The sequence below is a fragment of the Dermacentor silvarum genome, chromosome 2, assembly GCF_013339745.2.
Source record: "Dermacentor silvarum isolate Dsil-2018 chromosome 2, BIME_Dsil_1.4, whole genome shotgun sequence".
Lineage (NCBI taxonomy): Eukaryota > Metazoa > Arthropoda > Arachnida > Ixodida > Ixodidae > Dermacentor > Dermacentor silvarum.
The window spans coordinates 184,528,061-184,544,485 of record NC_051155.1 but is presented as its reverse complement, the minus strand read 5'-3'; the positions used below and the strand labels follow the sequence as shown (position 1 = coordinate 184,544,485).

The 16,425-nt window shown below is 51.4% G+C and overlaps 1 protein-coding gene across 2 annotated transcripts in view; it reads right to left on the bottom strand.

The window, feature by feature from the left end:
- Positions 1 to 774: 774 nt before the first annotated feature.
- The window catches only part of LOC119442278 (polycomb group RING finger protein 2-like), a 63,333-nt gene continuing 47,682 nt past the window's right edge, over positions 775 to 16,425 (bottom strand). For both annotated transcript variants that reach the window (XM_037707095.2, XM_049662018.1), the window contains exons 4-11: positions 14,693 to 14,748; positions 13,716 to 13,763; positions 12,953 to 13,058; positions 11,067 to 11,136; positions 9,734 to 9,835; positions 2,654 to 2,734; positions 2,006 to 2,406; positions 775 to 1,655 (exon numbers count right to left, since the gene is read on the bottom strand). In XM_037707095.2, the coding sequence (XP_037563023.1) occupies positions 902 to 1,655; positions 2,006 to 2,406; positions 2,654 to 2,734; positions 9,734 to 9,835; positions 11,067 to 11,136; positions 12,953 to 13,058; positions 13,716 to 13,763; positions 14,693 to 14,748 (1,618 nt within the window). In that variant the 3' untranslated portion in view covers positions 775 to 901. The remainder of the gene's footprint in view (positions 1,656 to 2,005; positions 2,407 to 2,653; positions 2,735 to 9,733; positions 9,836 to 11,066; positions 11,137 to 12,952; positions 13,059 to 13,715; positions 13,764 to 14,692; positions 14,749 to 16,425) is intronic.

Sequence of the window (16,425 nt, the reverse complement as noted above, 5' to 3'; positions counted from 1 at the left end):
TCTGTCATGGACACACTGTGCAGTATGCACTTGTTGATAACAAGTTTCTCCATGCAACTAACAGATCTTGACGACTTGAGGTGATACCTATTGGGGCATATTCACCCAAATGTAGTCCACTGTAATCCAGCAGTGTTCGAAGGGTAATCCCAGGTAATCCAAAGAAATGCGGCGTTCATTATTCCTTTGATGCTGGCATAACGCCAGCCAGAGAAGTGGTAATCCACATGGCGAGATTCACTCTGGTTTCACTGAATTCTCTCACACACACACATGCACCAAAGAGTATCCACAGGGCTTCATCCATATGTCACACGCAGGCCAACACCATCTTTCACTCAGACACACAAGGTTTCATATCCAGATCATAGAATTTTGGGTGTGGTTATCCAAAGTGAAGAATCCATGTATCCAAATGAGTGTGATCCTGCAGCATTGGTCCAGTAATCCAATAATCCAATGGGTAGCCTTGCTGAATGCACATACACAACACTGTCACACGGGCACACGCACCAAATCCAAAAGATGGTCTGTCTTCACTGAAACTGGCACATCCGTGGCTAGAAGACTAGAAACATGCCCCACATAATTTGTGATCTGCCAGAGCAAATGTTGGCTACCAGGCACTGCCAACAAGCTCACACTCTGTGGAGACTATTGTTGGTGGAGTTACGTGGAGGCACATTCTTGATGACTATTTTGGTGTGAAATGCATTAGGATCTGGGTTAATGCAAGTCAAGTTGGCACCCTTGAGAAAGCTCTTGCTGTTGCCACGATGATGATGGTGGTGGTGATGGTGTGACGAAGAAGAAGATGGCTGTGCGGCTGGCAGCTTGTGGAAGAGAGGCGCAGAGGTAGGACTGTACGCCGTTGTCGGAGGAGGGGAAGGCCGCTTGGCCACTAGCGGCAGGGGTTGCATGACTGAGGGCAGAGGAAGGGGAGGCCTGCCTCTTGGACGTCGAGGTGGCTCTTGGGGAATGGCAGCAGTGGCACCACGATGGGATACTGACAGATCAAGTGGCCGTGTGTCTTCATCACTGCGTGGCAGGTTTGGGGGCAGCGAGGTGCAAGGAGGGGTCCTAGGGTGGGCAGGGGGTGGTGGCGGTGGCTTCCTCGGGCTGGGCACAGCCTTTGGCATGTTGTGCTTGGCTGGTTCTGGGAGAGATGCGCCGCCTCAGATCTCTGTAGAGGAGAGCTGATGGACTTTCTGCACACAGCATCCACCTCCACAGCATCGTCGCAGCCATCCAGTTTGAGCTTTTTATTGGGGTTGCCATCCTCCGGTGGAGACCGGCTCCACTGCGTCCGCTTCTCCACTTTTTCAGGCGACTTGCGCTTTGACTGATGGTGCCTGTCAACGTCACGCTGCTCCTTACGTTTGGACTTCTTTCCAGAAGGGGGCGGTGATCTATCTTGTCCATTGTGGGGTGGCGACAGGGCCTGACCCAGAGTTGGTGGCACCTCCTTGGTGTGTATCAAGATCTTGTGACTATTCTTGTCCAGGGTGCTTATGGTGATCTTTGGCAATGGCGGTGGTGACTGAGCCTCTGCTGGTGGCTCCGATGCCTTTTGCCTCTGCGGGGACGTGGACTGCACCAGGGCTATGGCCTTTGGGCTCCCTGGAGCTGTAGATTCTTCCTCTGCGGTAGTTTTCCTGCACAAAAGCATTCAACATCAGTCAGTTTGGCAACACCTAGCCATCAGACAGCAAATCTCTACTTGTCGGTGCCAAGTGGTTGCATGTACACTGCCAATGAGCAGCACATACATGGCACAAATCATCATACACACATTTCCGATTTCTTTCAGAACTTGATTGCAGTGAACCAAGAAAGCTTAAACACTAACATGCCAGAGACACGGAGACAAGTACGTGAGCAATGCAGCATAGTTCTGCACTGCACAGCTTCTGCATTGTTTCTTGCCTGTGCATGTTACATGGATATCATATATGCTCTTCAAAAGAATGAGAAAGGTAATTGAACAACTGCAGTCGCATCTCACATTTCAGGGGTTTCCAGTGCGTGATGCTCAGCAGCAGGTACGATAGTAGCGATGGGAGGCTCAGCAGCAGGCACAACAGTAGTAATAGGTTCCTTAGGATCCTCTGGCTGGGGCACACTGGTGGGAACAGCACCAGCAGGTTCAGGTGGCGACTTCGTGGTTGGCTTGTTCACTTGTTCTGGAGCACGAGGAGGTGGCATAGAGACTTGACTCTCCTCTGCAGGCTTCAGCAGTGCAGGCTTGTTCTCTGCTGGTTGTTTGACAATTTCTTTCTCTTGGTTGTTGGCTCCGTTTGCAGCAGTCTGTTCAACTTCGCTACTTGTGTTAACAGAAGGTGCTGTGACTGCAGAAGGCTTTGGAGGACACTTGCATATCCGAAAAGAGAGGCGCAAGGGACAATCCTGCAGAGAAGTGGGAATGATTTGCTTAGTCAATAGTGTACCCACCTCAGCTGCCTACCAAAATATATGTTTATCAAAACACTTTATTACTTAGTATGTTTAATTCAGTTTGCATAAAAGTCCTTGCCAGGCAAGACATTCATGTTGAGAGCATCAGCCCAGCGGAAATTTGCACCCCCATCTCAGTTTTTTGTTTCGGTACGTTTATTACCACTAACAAATTGTGACGAGTACAAAAGTGCCTTACCCTCTTCCAAGCGTAGATATATGCAACGTCCATCAAAGCAAAATCATGAGATAGCACGTCATCCATGTGAAGAATGTCGACCTGTAAATAAAGAGGACACAGCTCAACATCTAAGAGAATTAAAAAAAAATGTCAACAAAAGTGAAGCGGAGTTATTAAAATGTAGCTCTAGGTCACCCTCATCAAAGAATACAGTAGCATGTGTTCAGTGAGCCTGACAACTACCAATCAGATCAATTGCCTTGGCTTGTACAAATGGGACAGCGGGGCCTTGGCTCACCAATTGTCTTTCAACACGCAACCTCGATTGGTGTCAGGGTCGAAACACAGCAATTTGAACCCCCCCAACCCCGGCAGGCGGCATTAGTCGCGCGCAAGAAGTCCAGATGGCGCCAGCTCCCCGTCAGTGCGTCGCTTTTCCGTTTTGGACCTCGCACGTGCGCCTGCAGCGCCAAGGAGCCCAACAGCCGTCGTCTAAGTGCAGCAACACGCGAACGGCCGCGGCTCGAATCTTGGCGCCACCGGACCGCGACCCGAAAACACAGCCTTTCTTTTCTACAGCGGCGGCGTAGGCCAACGCCTTGTGGAAGAAAAGCGCGTGCGCGCGCCTGACGCGAATGCGTCCAAAACTCGTCGCTGCGCGCCTGGTAGGTCGCTGCATGAAAGGGCTGCGAAGAAAAGCGCTAGCCCACGCACAACGGCGCAAGAAAGGCGAGCAAGCCATGCACACCGTCCAAACTGCCCCGAAAAAAGGAAAAAAAAAAAAAAAAAAAACCATTGGGCGGACGGGGGGGAACAACGTAGGCGAGTTGTCCAAGGGGGGCACGAAAAGCCGGGTTGTCGTGGGGGGGAACTCGGAAAAGGCGCGACGGGGGCCCCCGCGAGGGAGGGGCTTTGGGGCAGCACCGGTTCTGGCGGCGCGAGGGTGGTTGCCATTCGGTCCGCGGCGGCACACACGGGGCAAGTGGCGGCGGCGGCGGCGGCGCAGGTGGAAGAAGAACATGCGAGCGCGCGGGCCCGGCGGCGGCCGGCCGAGTCCACGCCTCCGAGGTGCCATATCGGAAGCGGCCGGCTCCCACCGCCGATCGTGACCGGTCTGTGCGTGCGTGTCGTGATGCGCGCGAGAGGAGAGCGGGGAGGCCCGCGCATGAAACCTGCCCCGGCCGGGCCGCCGCGCGATAGAAGAGCTCGGCGACGGCGGCCATTGTGTCGAAGGCAGGAGAATGGATGTAGGGAGAGAGAGCCGAAAAAAAGAATAAAGAAGGCAGACAAAGAAAAGAAGCAAGGGCGGCCGACCGGGACGACGATGCTCGAGCCGCCAGCGAAACGATCTGTGTGTGTGCGTGCGCGAGCGCTTGCTGCAACAGCGGTTGGAGTGCCGCCGCCGCCGCGTCGACCGAGTGAGTGCACGCATGGCTGACCGGTCATCGCTGCTGCTCTGCTGCTGCCTTCCGTTCTTTGACGCGCGGCGAGGAGAACATTCGTTCAAAAGGGCGAAGCTTCCCGCCAGCCCAAATGCACGCTGGCGTTGACCTTCTATACTCGCGGCAGTGACGGCGCGTCGCAGGTAAAAGAAAGAAGAATCGTTACAGCCGACCTGCTTTTTTTTTTTTCTTTTTTTCCCCCCTACTAGCAAACAGTCGAGCGTACGCTAGGAAAAGAGACTATAGCATGCGTAATTCGCAATTTCTAACGCTTCCTTGTGTAACACCATAACTTGCGTTAATAACGAGGCAGCTGTTCTCGCGGCCTGATAAGTTTCCAAGTCGTTGAAACAAGTACCTCGGCATGCCGCCACATACGACGAGACAGATGTAAGCGATCAAGATGGCGCGGAGCTCTGTGGTGCCATTACAAAAGCCGGAGCTTGAATTCGCACTTACACTTCACATGGTCCACATACACAACATATTTATGCTACACATCATCTGCACCATATCGAAACCGATGGTCAATATGTATGTTATCATCGCTGAAAAGCAAGGAACTCTGCGGAAGGGGTAGATGGTATTTACGGCGGACGTCAATATCTTCATTGCGTTCTTAAGGCGATTACAAACAAAACTGCGGGTATCATTTACACTACATAGGTGACGTAAACCCGTTTAAGGTCCTTGTTCCATCGCAAAAGAATACCGCGCAATCCTCGCCTCTCCATAGTTTTGTCAACGTGACATCACCGGTGCTAACGAGTTCTATACACCCCCTTCCCCCTCCGTCTTTCTATCGTGTTCCCTCCACGACTGCGCCCTTCTCTTCGAATTACAATGCACGGCTACTCACTTAAAATGCAGAATTTAGAAGAAACAGAGCTAGAACAGTCGTCACAGACGCTTTATACAGACCAACTGCCGTACGCGCACGCGCCCCGACGTTTAAAAAAAGCGCACTACCATGTGAAAGCCACAAGTCAACGCCTGCCATCAAAGCGCTCGAGAGCGTCCGCGCCTAGCCGGCCTGTCGCTCTTCTGCCCGCCGCCGTGGTCGTCGATCGTCTTTTGTTCTCCCCACCACGACGGGCGTCGAAAGCCCTCGTTATCCGCGCTTCCCTCCTTCGGCAACGTTGTTCCGCATCGGCAGCGACGACAAACGGCGGCGCAGCCGATGCTCCACGAGCATGCTGCTGCATGCACGCCACCAGCAATCGTCCGCTCGCCGTCGTCGCACTGCACGTATATTTCCAGGACAAGCAACACGAGCGCCCGCCTGCCTGCAGCGGCAATAACCACCGCCCACTGCTTCTGGTCCCAACTGCGAAAGCGTCACGGCAGTTCCTTCATCCACTCCTTCCAGATACGGCCAGGCCGCGGCTGCTGTAGGCACCACTTGCGAGATCGTCCGCTACACCGTTTAGTTCTCCCACGAATGTTCCTAGAATGTGTATGGATGCGCAGCACACACAAGACGCCAGTGATGCGCTACGACGACGGGCAGAAAGCGTTGCGTGGAGAGCCACACGTACTTAGCGACAAGAGGAACGCTGGCACAAGCGATTCTGATATTGCGCCGCGGTCCGTGACGAAGACCCGCTGGTTGCCGCCTCGCCATCGACGAAGAGTGAGCGGTCATCGCACTCGGAGAGTCTACGCTTATGGTACGGCGAGATGCGCGGCGAATTTGCTCACAGTTGGTTCGTAGTGCCCGCCGCATATTCTTTCTTGAGACCGCCTTAATCTCGCGCTTTTTGCGTCGATCATCTAATAGTCATTTGTGGCCTGATTGCGCAGATAGTAAAGGATTTGGCGTCACGTGTGAGTTCATTCGTGTATTCTCCCGGCAATACCACATGGACACTATTAATAATCATCTCCTGATATACGCAACGTACGTTCTTTTGTGGGGAATATGGTGATAAGTTAGCTTAGAAATTCAGCTGCTTTCAACTTCGATTTACGAGCACTCAGAAACGAAGCTCACTGCGCCTAGCACGCACAAAACAACCAGAGGGCCACCGACATCTCGATATGGTTGGCCCAACATTTAGCGCGACATCTCGCAAACAGAAAGCCCGGGCAAAGCACTTTCGCGCCATCCGACTCATAATAATACATAACCGCGGGATCGCCGACGCCACCCCAATTTGAACCCCGCCAGACTGACCGTCAATACAAAGCCAAGCGTCAACTATGTGTCTTTAACACGACAGCAAGACTTGAAAAGAAGTTTTGGAGAACAGTGCGAAAAAAAAAAAAAAAATAACCCTTCTCCTATTCGGAACGTGGCTATATTGCGTGACAACTGCAAACACAAGAGTATCAAATCGCGCCTTTTCATTTTGGGAAATACGCGCAACGCCTGCGAGAGGACATTTCGTTCTAGTAAAGCAATCACAGAAAATGGTAGGAGCAAGTTCCTACAGCTTATATATGATCAACACAGTATCAAAAGTTGCGGTCAACAAAAGCGAGAGGGGGTGAAAGACAGGAGCACATCTCTATGAATGGAATTCGCGCGCGCAGCGGATGATGAGCTCCCGAGCATATGATGACTTCTCAGAACCGCAAGCAGTCGACTTTATTCTCGGCGTGCGCGCGGCGGCGGCGGAGGCTACGCCACGTCGTCCCGAGCGTGGGATCCCTCTTCGCATATGCGCGCGCGCGCTCTCTTGGCCGTCGGCATCCATATCTCAGTCACCGCGGCGGTGCTATTGTCTTCGCACCAAACCGGTCCCACCATCCTCCCGCGCAAGCAAACGAACTTTAGGGTCATCTGGGGGACTGCGCTGACACAAGATGAGGGCACGCAGAAAAGAAAGAAGGAAAGAAAGGGAGCGGAGGCCTATTACTGCTCATCTCCCCCCCCCCCCCCCCCCCTCCCTACCGACTCTTTCGGGCAAATGAAAAGGTCCGCCACGCGTGGCAGTGTATACGCGAAGCGCCGTTCTCAGTGTCTCTCTGCATGCATAGCGCGTCGCCGTTGATTTCTCTCTGCTCGGTGGCTTCTTTTGTTTGACGAAAATGAAAGCGAGCTCGTTCGATCCATTAGCGCTTTTGCGACGCCTAGCAGCTGCGCAGTGGATGACTTTCATCGTGACGAAAAAAAGAAAAACTGTGTCACCATGCGGCTGCAGCTTTATTTCTTTTTAATTCCCGTAAAAATGGGCGGGGATACAATGTCATTCCTTTTCGCGCCTGGCCAGCGGTCCGAGCAGCATCAACACCACCTAGATAGCACAAGGCCTGTTCAGACCCATGGCGTAATGCTACCTGGCCCGACTGCCATAGAATCTACACGGGGATGCTGCCGAGTAAGTCGTGGTGATTTTGACGTCACCGCTTTCGTCACGCCAGCCTTGGCAATGAAAATTTCGGGCCAGGTAGCATGACGTCATGCGCTATCTAGGTGGTGTTAGCAACACCCTGCCCACGCTATCGCATAAATCGGCCGGCCGCGAGCGGTTCCTGATAAGTAAGGGCCAGAATCTGGAGGAAGGAATCCCTGCGCTATTCCCTTCCATGGCCTTAAAGGGACAGACAACCGCTCAGAACATTGATTGAGATAACCCCGCGGATGGAAAGATCGTGTATCGTATTGGCTAGAACGGGCCCTGTTTTTCTTATTAAGCGTGGATTTATATTTTTAATTCTGCACTAAAAGTCGTGAAAAATGACCTTTGGCGCCCCATGCGGCAAAAACATGAACCTATTTAAGAGGTCTACCACGTGACTTGCTACCAGTGTATGCTGTCCCTGGTCTTTTTATTAATATTGAAATGCAGTAACATTGTTTCTATTATAATTTTTTCTAACTTGCAATGTGCAGATAAACCTTCGTTTGTAGTGAGTAGAAAAGTGGCGCTGCCTTCGCCTTCGTTTTCCATGACTTGGCTTGGCTCGTCTATCGACTGAATAACGGTGACGGGGGCCAGCCAGCCATGACGTAGGCGTGTACTTGGGAAAAAACGCGGTGCAGCTATAATACAGGTCTGTACAGCAACGCAAACTTATTGTACCAGTCTATTTACCTTTGAAAGTGGCTCGAAATTAACAACATAGGTGGTTAACCACAGTTGCACTTTCTCCAGTGAAAGCAGGGCGATGGGCGGCTTTCACAATTTGCGAGGCGGGCTATCGGCATCGCTATCACTTCTCAGCGTTGCTGGAGGAGGGACTCTTATTTTTTAGAGGCTGCTCAGATCGAAAAATTCTGCTTACAGAATATCCACGCACTTTTGGAAGTAACCGCTGCAGATGTAAACACTTCCGAGGGTGAGCTTTTCGTTGCGCCATAAAAAACTGGGTCCACAAATATCGGTTGTCAGTCCCTTTAAGCTCAAAATGAACAAATATATAGCGACAAATGCACCCAGACGACACCAGCTATGTCACGACCTCGTACAGTTTGCGCCCGACACCGACACAACTGCGCTAACAGCGCTCCCTCGTTCTCCATGACGCACTCTTCGCAACAGAAGACGCGCGGCGTACATTGGGCATGCAAGACGTTGGCTCGCGACAGTCACGGCTGCCATGCGCACGCACTGCGCAAACGTTGCCATACGCCACATGGCATTCCATCTCTGACGCAGCGCGTATTTGCCTATGCTCCTCGAAGAGGAGGAAACGCCGAGTGTACACGAGCGATCCGACGCCGTCGGGGCAGCGGGAAAAGCCTCGTCGGTCGTCCGCCTCCCGCACCGTCGCACACAGCGGTGACAGTATACCGCGAACCGCAGCAGGGAAGCGAGCGCTGCCGCACACACAGGCGGCCACCCGGTCCGCGGAAGGGCAGAACGAATAGCCGTTTCTCCCGGTACGCGCGGTCGCACGCCAACACAAGAGTCCCGAGTCTGGGAAAAAAAACTCATTATAAAAAAATAAAACACGCTGTCAGGAAGGAAAGCGGCGACGTCTCAAGCCTTTCCAACGGCACGCTGCAAAGGCTCGCAACGCCGGCCTCTATTCTGTATTCAAGTTTGAAACTGAAAGCAACGTCCGCGCTTCATCCATTCCTCGCACTCGTGCACGCTCCGACCTCGTCTGGTACTTTACCGCCGCCCAAACGCCGTATGCCTTTGATTCAGCTTCATGTCGCAACCAAGCGTGATACACAACGAGTCGACGCGTTTTCACCCGTATCGGCCCATTCGCCTCCACCGCCCCACTACCCTTCCAAACAACCATGCTCAGTCAGTAGCAGGGTCCATTTCGCTAAAACAAACGCGATAAAGAAGGCCCCTTCAGACTTTTTTACGCATGTTACAGGATAAGAGGAACCAATTAGAAAACCAAGCTCGCTCAATATTTCCGACAACCTTCCTCCATTGTCTGTGCGCACTGTGCACCATATGCATAATCAATTCATTTTTCTTGCGTTAAGTACTGTAGGACGCAACAGGGACGAAACAAACACTGGTCATAAGGTGGACATGAAGTGACACCAACTAGCCCAATTCATCGCTCTTCTAAACAATAATCAATGCTAAGGCCATTAGCCTGTCAGCACATCCTTAGAGTGCCCTTCGACACCTCGTCTTATTGACACCAAGAAGCGAAAATATTAAAAAAGAAACGCGTTCGAACATGAAGTGGGGGGAGGTCCGGCATATACGCAGGGAGGTTGAGGGAGGAGTGAACCCACCTGGTACTGGGGTGCCAGGCTGTACTTCATGCGGATGAACTTCTGCAGATGGCTGATGGTGAAGGCCGCCGGGCAGTTGAGGAAGCGCTTCGGAACCACCTCCTGTTCTCCACCGGAAGCGGTCAGCAGGGGTACCACGGAGTGGGAGGAAGAAATTGGGGAGGGGGGGGAAGAGAGGGGAGCCAGGAAGAGAAGGACACGGGAATGAGTTGCAATGGGCACCAACAACCACACTAGGCCCCGCGCGCTGAACTTCACAACCCCTCACCCCTTGATGTTAGACGGGCAAAAATTTAGAGGCTTGCGAAAGGCAAACGCAAATGTGCATTCGAAGGGACAACGCCATTGCGGTTTATACAAACCAAACCACCTCTGAAACGTTAGAAGCTCGCACTCAACACTCGCGCCAGTGTGCTCTCGCGGAAGAGAGAGGTCAACGAGCATTTCCTAGAACTCGTCGTCTTGCTACGAGGAAAGTAATCTGTACTGGACATCATGCTTTCGTCCTCGCGGCCCCCGGAACACATCACGCATCCCCCGCCCCCACGGTATGTGCGCGACTTTCGAACGGGCCAACAATCTCCCTACACGCGCGACCCCTTCCTTCCCGCGCGGTCCATGGCGCATCGATCGCGGGGCCGCCCTGCGGCGCGAAACCACGGCGGAAGGGCCCTCCCCGCTTAGCGAGAAGGGAAGGCAGAGCGCGCCCACTGCCCCAGCTGTAGCTTTCGCCCGAAGAACAAACAGTACGCACAGCATGTCCATCGTGTCCGCAACAAGTCTTTGTTGCTTTTTGTGTGCGTGCGCATTAAAATTTTACGATATATTTCTGCACCCACGCACGCGTCCGGAGTTCGGATGCAAATGCGCCGGCCACGCACTGCTATAATGAACAGTGCAAAAGTACAGAAACTTGAGGCGTCGCGCGTGTTAACAGTGTGCGGGGACGCAGTTTGCGAACACGAATATGTCTAAAAGCTAAAATGTGTGCCGCACGAGAAACAGTGAGCGACTGAGCACTGTATGGGTGTGGCAATTGATTTCCCTAACACAGAGCGAGCAAAATGAATCCTTACCAGCTAGCTCAATTCAACGCCCTTCTAAGAGACAGATGGACTACAAGTTAATAACAGATTTGCCCTGTCTTTGTGGTAATTGTTTCGTAATGTACAGTTCTTAATGGCACCAACCCAGAAACTCCTCGTGGCTGTTGGTTACTCTTGCTAGCTTCAAACCGTCCTAAGAGACGGCCTGAAGTAAGCCTTCGCGAAACTGCAGGATAAGTCAACAGAGAATAAGTTAAAGCGTAGAGCGGCGGAAGCCGTGTCCTTACCGTTTCACTTCCAGAGTCGGTAGACGTTCCTTTGCTCTTCTCACCCGATGTTGCCACCTGTTCTTGCTTGCTGCAAGAAAACATACAAACAGCGCTCTTCAGTACAAGCAATGACCGAATGTCGACAACCGACACTGCGCTCTGAACAACAAAGGACCGCTGAATACTTAGTGTATAACCAGCGATCGCTCACAAACTGAACTGGAACTATATACTTGTAACTGTGCATAACGTGTGATCCTTTTCCCAAGGCCCATGATGTGAAGATAAAAACCGCATGCAGTGCAGTCAAAGGTGCTGATGAAGTGGCCACAACTGGTTAGCAAGTTTACGAAAGCCTGTACATTTAAGCGAAGGCGGTTGCAGATTTACTGCGAGGTGTAAAAATACTTGCACTGCCATATTCATGTGCCCGAAAGGACTCCTGTATTTTCTACCCTTCTTATTCTATACTACTTATATTCTACTTCCGCTGCAGCGAGCTGCGACAGACGCCGACGCCCGCTTGGAAAAAGCGGCAGAAAGAATGAAGGGCCGACACGTGGTCTGCCAAACGGCGGAGAAGGCGGCGGCAGCCGCCAACAACTCCACATCGCGCGAGCGGGACGGAAGAAGAGCACCCCCCGAGGACGCATTTTATACGGCCACAACCCAATTGAGATAAACAGTCGCCCACTGCTCTTCTCATTCCCCCCTCCACCGTTTAGCGAACGGCCACTGCTGCCGCGTGCCTGGCGCGAAAAACGCCGGCGCTGCGCGTCGACGCCGTCGATAGCAACGTGCGAGCTCACGCACAAGCATCGCCGCCGTCTGTACACACCGCGTACGCTAACGCACGCACGCACGCACGCTTTTATTGCAGCCACGCTTACTCTCCGTCCAAGGCTGTGGATAGAGAGAGAGAGGAAACCAGCGTAATGTAGGAAGAGGGACGGGGATGAAGATATGAAACAACACGGCAGGAGCAGGACGGAGAAGGAAAGAGCGTGGCTTAGTTTTAGAGCCGCCGGGGCGCCACGCGGTGCTCGCCGCAGCTTCGCTGCAGCGTGGATCGATTGCGGCGGAGGACGCGTGTCTCCCAGTCGGCACCCGCCAGCAGCGGCGGCAACTACGCGGGGGTGTGGGGGAGGGAGGCAGTGGGTGCGGGGGAAGAGCACGCGGGATCGATTGAATGAAATGTGGACGTCAACGTCACGACCGCCTACTCGATGACGTCAGCTATTGCGCAACTACGACAAACGCCTCAACGCGTGACGTGCCTCGGAGGTTATATACGCTTCCGTGTGGCGCCAACAAGTGCGTCACTAGCGCGCGAGCGGGCCGCCGTCACGGCGTACTGAGTTGCACCCAAAGCAGCTGCCTATTATAGGGAGCACGAACAAATGCAGAACTAAGTTACGCACACAGGCGTGCAACGAGTGGGCAGCCGAGACTGGGAGCATTTTGTCGAGCGACTTCACTCGTTCGTTGCATACTTTTGTTATGTCCGTTTTCCCTCCCTCTTTTGTTTTTCCAGCACGGATGACAAACGTTCAAGCTGTGCATCGGGCTATTGTTAAGCGCTGAATTTAAGAACAAAAAGAAATATAGACAGAAATAACGTCGATGTTCCGACAAAACTAGCAATATTTTACAAACTTGTTCCCGTGGCGCCTTCCAAAATTATAACAATGCACTTATATGTCGACGGTATGCGTTCTGAACGGCAAGCGCTGTGCCATCTCGCTGTAGCTACGCGAATCTCAGTATCAGCGGGCAACAGTGGACGTTGCGACCGCAGACACCGAAGTGCCTCGTCGAAACCGCTCAAGGACTGCGTGAATCTATTTATCTGTACATCTTCATGGACTTGAGCAGCACACAGCGGATGCGAAGATGTCGCTTACCCAGTGCTGTACTCCAGGGAGAGGCTGATGGTGTCGTCAGGGCTGAAGATGATCCGGCTGGAGCCGTCCACGATTCCCCGATCTTCGGGACAAGTCACGTGCGCGTCTGCGGTGAACGGAAGCACGACAAAAACGGTCAATGTTGACCAAACTATGTGCGACAATACAGCGCGAAAAATGTTCGCGATCCACCGGTAAGGGTGGAGAATGTTTGGCCAAATGCTACGGCTAGCTACTCAAAAGGTCGACATAACCAGCAAATCGACGGCAGTGACGGAGCGATCACGTGCCACTGGCCGAGGGGCCAAGCGAGGTCGATTTGGAGGACAAGTACGTTGCCTTCTGCAAACATACGTGACTGGCTATAGGCTTGACCAAGCACCCGCTATATACAATAGTACTTTCATACGCCCGCTGCCTGCTATCGGTTTGCACAGCAGCACGTCACGACCACCAACTGGTTTGTAGACGAACAGACCTCTCGTGGAATTTGGCGAATGTGGCATCCCACACATGTCGGTCGATCTTACCAAGGAGATGCCTATCATGCGCTATAGAAATACAACAAAAAGAATGAAAAAAGAAAGGAAGGGGAAGAAAAAAAAAAAGAAAACTTGCTGAACTTAGCAAAACATCGCATACTCTCTCCTCTACTTGATGCTGGGCGTTCGCTTTCACCACCAACTCTTGTATACCGTTTCCTAAACTTGCAATATAGCAACGCGCTAGCCACGTGCTCGAGTCAGCAAATACGAACACCTACCGTGCTCCGTGTGCTTCTCGTAGAAGTCACGCCTCTTCTTCATTTCCTCTGCGGAGAAGAAAGGAAAATGTACACAAATATATAATTGTTTTCAGTGTTTACAACAACACGGGATTTCTCGCAACCACTTCTGCAAAAACAACAGAGCCTACAGCGTGCCACCACAACTGACCCTGCGCGTGTGTACGCAGTGTAGCTGCTAAGGGGGCGACCACCCCGTGGCAGGTATTTCGATGCCATGCTTTCAGCTCGGCACATGCAGGACAATCTATTTACCGGCGCGTTACGCCGACACTGTAATCATGAGTGAAGCGCGTTCAGTGCTTAAATTCACGTTTAAATTACGATCACGTGGAATATCATTCAGCTACAATCACAACAGAGTCGTCGCGCGATGCACGGACTCCTGTTACAGAGGAGCCGACACCGCGCAGGAAATATAGGCCAGAAATATGCTACTCGTGGCGGCCGCTTAATGCAATCCAAAGAGTGTCAACGGTTGTTATCGGCCTTCCGGGACTTCGGAACTCCAGCAGAGGCATAACGGCATCACCACAGGATAGACAGACTCGGTGGCCAGCCCCCACAAAAAATTATTCTGACATTATAAGGCATTCCTAATGAGTTTCTATAACGTTTTTCTCTTCTCCCTGTGGTGTTCCATGGATGTACGATTTTTGCAAAGGCGTATTATTGTGACATGCTGTACAGCCGTCACCCTTCCGCGAGCTTGTCAGATGCACCGAAATGTTGCCGACGGTGAGGCGGAACAGCGTGACTGTGTATCAAAGCGCAAGCACCGATCCTTCACAGTTACAGCGCAAGACAAATCAATGGCGGCTAGTAAAGTTCAGCTAAGTCGATTGAAGTCGCATTTATAGCTAAGTCGCCATACATGTAACATGCTGCTACTATATGTCTCACTTCAGGTGCGCTTTTTCGCACACACGGTTACTTATATAGCAACGTTTTCTTACTCTGGTAAAGTCCAGGAACGACCTTGTACACAATATTCTGGAGGGTATCGTCAATCCTGCAAAGAAATAAGCAAGGATATGCACAACATGCCACTGCTAACTATAGCCTGCATAAGGGCACATTATAAAGGAAAACGGGTTTTGAAAAATGTCGTGAGAGAGACAGCGTCATGCCGTAATTACAGGCTCCGATTTTTCATGCAGTATAAGAACTACATATCAGGCGCGTAGCCAGGGGGGGGGGGGGGGGGCTGATGGGGCTTCAGCCCCCCCCCCCGAAATTTTTTCGTGCCGGCATGCACCGCCGACCAAAACTACCACCGACGCTGGGAATAATAATAATAATAATAATAATAATAATAATAATAATAATTATTATTATTATTATTATTATTTATTTTCCACGAAAAGAATTACATGGTGGGGTTCTGGATAAAAAGTTGCACGCTGGCAACTTGACCAGCCCAAAAACCCATCAAAGGCAACAGAGGGCGTCGGGCGCTCACATGTGAGTAAACAGATGGGAAGGTGTCAATTTACAAAAACAGGAAGAAAAATAGGGAAAAAAAAAAAAACATAACATAGCACTATATTCAGTGCAGCATAAACTAAAGCAAATAAAGGGGGGAAAAGTCATAGAGTATTGCATATGAACAAACTCATTAAACAACAAGGATTACTTTGACTGAAAGTAGTTGTGCAGGCTGCATAAGGACAGAAGGTCTATTTCTCGTAAGGCGAGGTTATTGAGTAAAGTCGGAAGTGTATGTCGAAGCATTTGTTGACCATAATTCGTTCTTGAGTGCGGAATGTTCCATTGTTCAGGTGTCCTAGTGTCATAGGCTGCGACATGTTCGTGTAGGCGAGCTATGTTCAATCATTCTGCATTCTGTCTACAATGTCTTTTTCACGCTCGAAAGACAGTTTGGCACGAACATTCCGAACTCGGACTGGATTCTTGGCACCTGGGGTGGATTTCAGGGCACCTGGAGTCACGTACCGCAAGGAGCCCCATCCGAGCACAAACTTTCAAGGGCTTTTCGATAGCGAGCGGGCGCGTTGCGGCATGTCGCAGTGGCCGCGGAATCTATGGAGTGCATGGATTGCAATTCCGAAACTGTATGGGTGTAACGTTCTCATAAACTTTTGACGCGAAAGGTGCACTGACATTTCCAAAGGCGTGCTTTAAAAGATTTTCAATTCTAGAACTTTATGGGGTTAATGCTGTTATAAACTTGGACCAACATGCGTGCACTGGAGCCCTCGTACCCAAGCCGTTCCATAAATGGAAGCGCGCGCTCGCAATCTTCCACTCGCACGAAAATACTAAATATTACCGTGACTGTGAGCTAGCAGCTGATAATTTTCTTCAAACATTTTCAGGACGCGTGCCCAATGTGATCGATCAGCTGGACCAGGGCAGGCAAAGTAAAATTTGAGAAAACAGGAGAAAGGAAATGGCCTATTATTGAGGAAATTCTTTTTGCGGGCTACAAGGTCTGGCTCTCGTTGGCCACAGGGACAGTGGTCCTATGGATTTAAGCATAGGCCCCGCTGAAAATACAGGTATTTTCAGAGCGCTTCTTCGCATGCGAGCTGATTGTGGAGATACATATCTGAAGAACCATTTGGAAAGTTGCCCCAGTAATGCCTCGTATTTAAGCCCAGATGCACAAAACCAAATTATAGAAATTTGGGGCGAAATTATCAAAGAAAGCCTAGTTGCAAAAGCA